At 35.9% G+C, this 2,601-nt stretch overlaps 1 protein-coding gene across 4 annotated transcripts in view; it reads left to right on the top strand.

The window, feature by feature from the left end:
• The first annotated feature begins 513 nt into the window (after positions 1-513).
• The window catches only part of LOC104838860 (chromosome unknown open reading frame, human C5orf24), an 8,345-nt gene continuing 6,257 nt past the window's right edge, over positions 514-2,601 (top strand). For all 4 annotated transcript variants that reach the window (XR_775116.1, XM_010578862.1, XM_010578863.1 and 1 more), the window contains exon 1: positions 514-962. Coding sequence is in view for 3 of the 4 variants with exons in the window: in XM_010578862.1 (XP_010577164.1) it covers positions 536-962 (427 nt within the window). In the remaining variant the exon portion in view is untranslated. The remainder of the gene's footprint in view (positions 963-2,601) is intronic.

The following is a 2,601-nucleotide window of genomic DNA, read 5'->3' on the forward strand; positions in this document are numbered from 1 at the left end:
TGACAAGAAATGACAAAACTGATCAGTGCTTTATTAATTTGCTGCAGTTAAACGAAAAAAAAATCTTCAGGAGCCTGTATCTACTAAATCAAGAGAGTGATAACCATATTTTTCCTTGACTCACAAGCGATGGGTTAATCTTAACAACTAGATGGCTAGAATTTACATGAGATTCAGTTAGAAAGGTTTTGAAACTATGGTGGGTGAGTGTATATTGTATATTTGGTTGCTTAAATGCTCTTGTTTAGTTCTGTAACATACTTCTTCCCCAATTATACCTATCTGAATAATACATGGTTTTAATTGTCATTTTTAACTATGTGTAAAGGTTACAGTGCAAAACCTCAAGCGAAAGCTTAATAAAACTAATATAAAAAAGTAATTTACTGACATCAATACTGTTTATTAAAAATAGACAAAGTAGTTCAGACTAATTTTAAGAAATAGAGGTAGCTTTTGAAAGATTCTCACTTGTGGAATGCTGCAGTATTATTATGTATTGATACGTATTTGTCTCTCTTATTTTTGGTAGAAAATGATGCACCCTGTTGCCAGCAGTAATACAGCTTTCTGTGGGACCGGCAAGAGTTCTTGCCTTAACGAAGACAATGTGAGATCTGCCGATCAGTTTGACTTGTATGCCACACAGCAAAGTAAATACAGCCACGCAGTCAGCCACAAACCAATTGCATGCCAGAGACAAGATGCGTTGAATGAATCGCACTTGCAGACCACAAGTGGCAGGAATATAGAGACAAAAGATGAACTAAAGAAAAAGAAAAACCTCAACCGATCTGGTAAACGTGGAAGGCCATCAGGGACCACAAAATCAGCAGGGTACCGAACCAGCACAGGTCGACCCCTGGGGACCACCAAAGCAGCTGGATTTAAGACAAGTCCAGGCAGACCCTTGGGTACAACTAAAGCAGCAGGATACAAAGTCAGCCCAGGCAGACCTCCAGGTAGCATTAAAGCTCTATCACGGCTTGCAAATCTAAGTTATACTTGTGGCAGTGCAGCTTTTCCCTACCCTATGGTGCATAACAGAGGAGTACATGCTGCTGGTGAAACTAGTAGCAAAATCAAACAGCCTAATGAATGAAAGGAGGGAATTAGTAACTCCTTACTAATCTGCTTTACTCTGAATTTTGGCATGTTTCTTGCATTTTGTTGTAGTGTTTGCCTAAGTCTGAGATTCTAGATTTTATTTTTATTCAAATAATGCCATAGGCTACGGGTGCAATTCAGTAACTTTTCAATGTTGAGAAGGTACTGGTTTAAAAAGTTTTTTTGTTGGTTTTAAGTCATAATTTATAAGAAAGTCTGAAGTGATGCATTATGCCTTGGTGTCGATACTTAAGTAATGTCCATGTTTCTAGTTTTACATTCAATTTCTGGTAAATCTAGTTGTGTCGTTATGCATTAAATAATTGAAATAAGAAGGACAGAATTAGCTGGCTGTTGGTTCATGATGTGGCCTATTCCACAATAAGGAACTCGGCCAGATGAGTTCTTACTTGATAAGAAAAAATCGATTAAGAAAGCAGCAAGCTACATTTTCCACTTCTGCAGGAGCTTCTACAGACCTCAAATAGATACTTAAAAACTTAAAAAACAAACAAACAATAAAACCCAACCTTTTTTTAAAGTGCTGATTTCAGGTGGCTTTTGTTTCTGGAGTTGTAGCATTAAGTGAATTTCAAGTGATGCTCCAAAAATATTTTTGAAAATATTAAGGAAAACTGAGCATTTGTACAGCACGTTACAGCTTCACAGCGCCTTATTAATACGAGCTAATTTGCCTTTAGGTGATAGCTGTTCTTTTAGTTATGCTGTTACAGGATTCTGCTGTGTAATTTTGAAATGCCTAATAGTATGTATACCAAACCACAAATAATTCTTTGAAATTTGAAATATTTTATAGGAAATTAAGAACTATTCATTCTAGTTACGCACTTGGTTAATATTGAACAGTATGTTCTTAAATCTGTAAATAGCTATTTACACTGGGTTTTGCCTTTAAAATCTGTGCTTAGGTGGCAACAGTTTAATAGCTTTTAAAGTATTAATCTATAATGTTTACAAATTAAACTTTTTAAATATACACTGTTGCCAAGTTTTCAGACTTAGTTTTGCCAGATATTCCTGGAAATACAGTTATTTCATTGTTTGACACTTATACTATATTTAAGTTATGGAAGCTTATATATCTACCAAAGGACGCCATTTTCATGATTTATAAAAGCAAACTGTATACCTGATGCAAACAGGATGCAGTTTACTGCACTGCTAGACCCCAGATATGAAGTAATTCATCTATGCATGCAAGCTGAAAAAAATGTTGTTGGTTAACTATAAATACCTTTCTTGACTCAAACTAAAACCTCCCCTCCTCCCAAAAGAAATGTTCCATTTTTCAACTGGGTGCGTTTAATTTTTTTTTTTTACGTGTGGGAGAGTGTGTGAGTGTGTGTGTAAAACACTTTAATCTAGACTTCAAAAAAATCAGTCCTCAATGTTGCATATTGTTTTTTCTAAATTTATTTCACTGGAATTAATGCTGCTCCCCCCCCCCCCCCCCCCCCCCCAACCACCATATCT

Source organism: Haliaeetus leucocephalus, unplaced genomic scaffold (assembly GCF_000737465.1).
Source record: "Haliaeetus leucocephalus isolate CR32 unplaced genomic scaffold, Haliaeetus_leucocephalus-4.0 Scaffold656, whole genome shotgun sequence".
Classification (NCBI taxonomy): Eukaryota; Metazoa; Chordata; class Aves; order Accipitriformes; family Accipitridae; genus Haliaeetus; species Haliaeetus leucocephalus.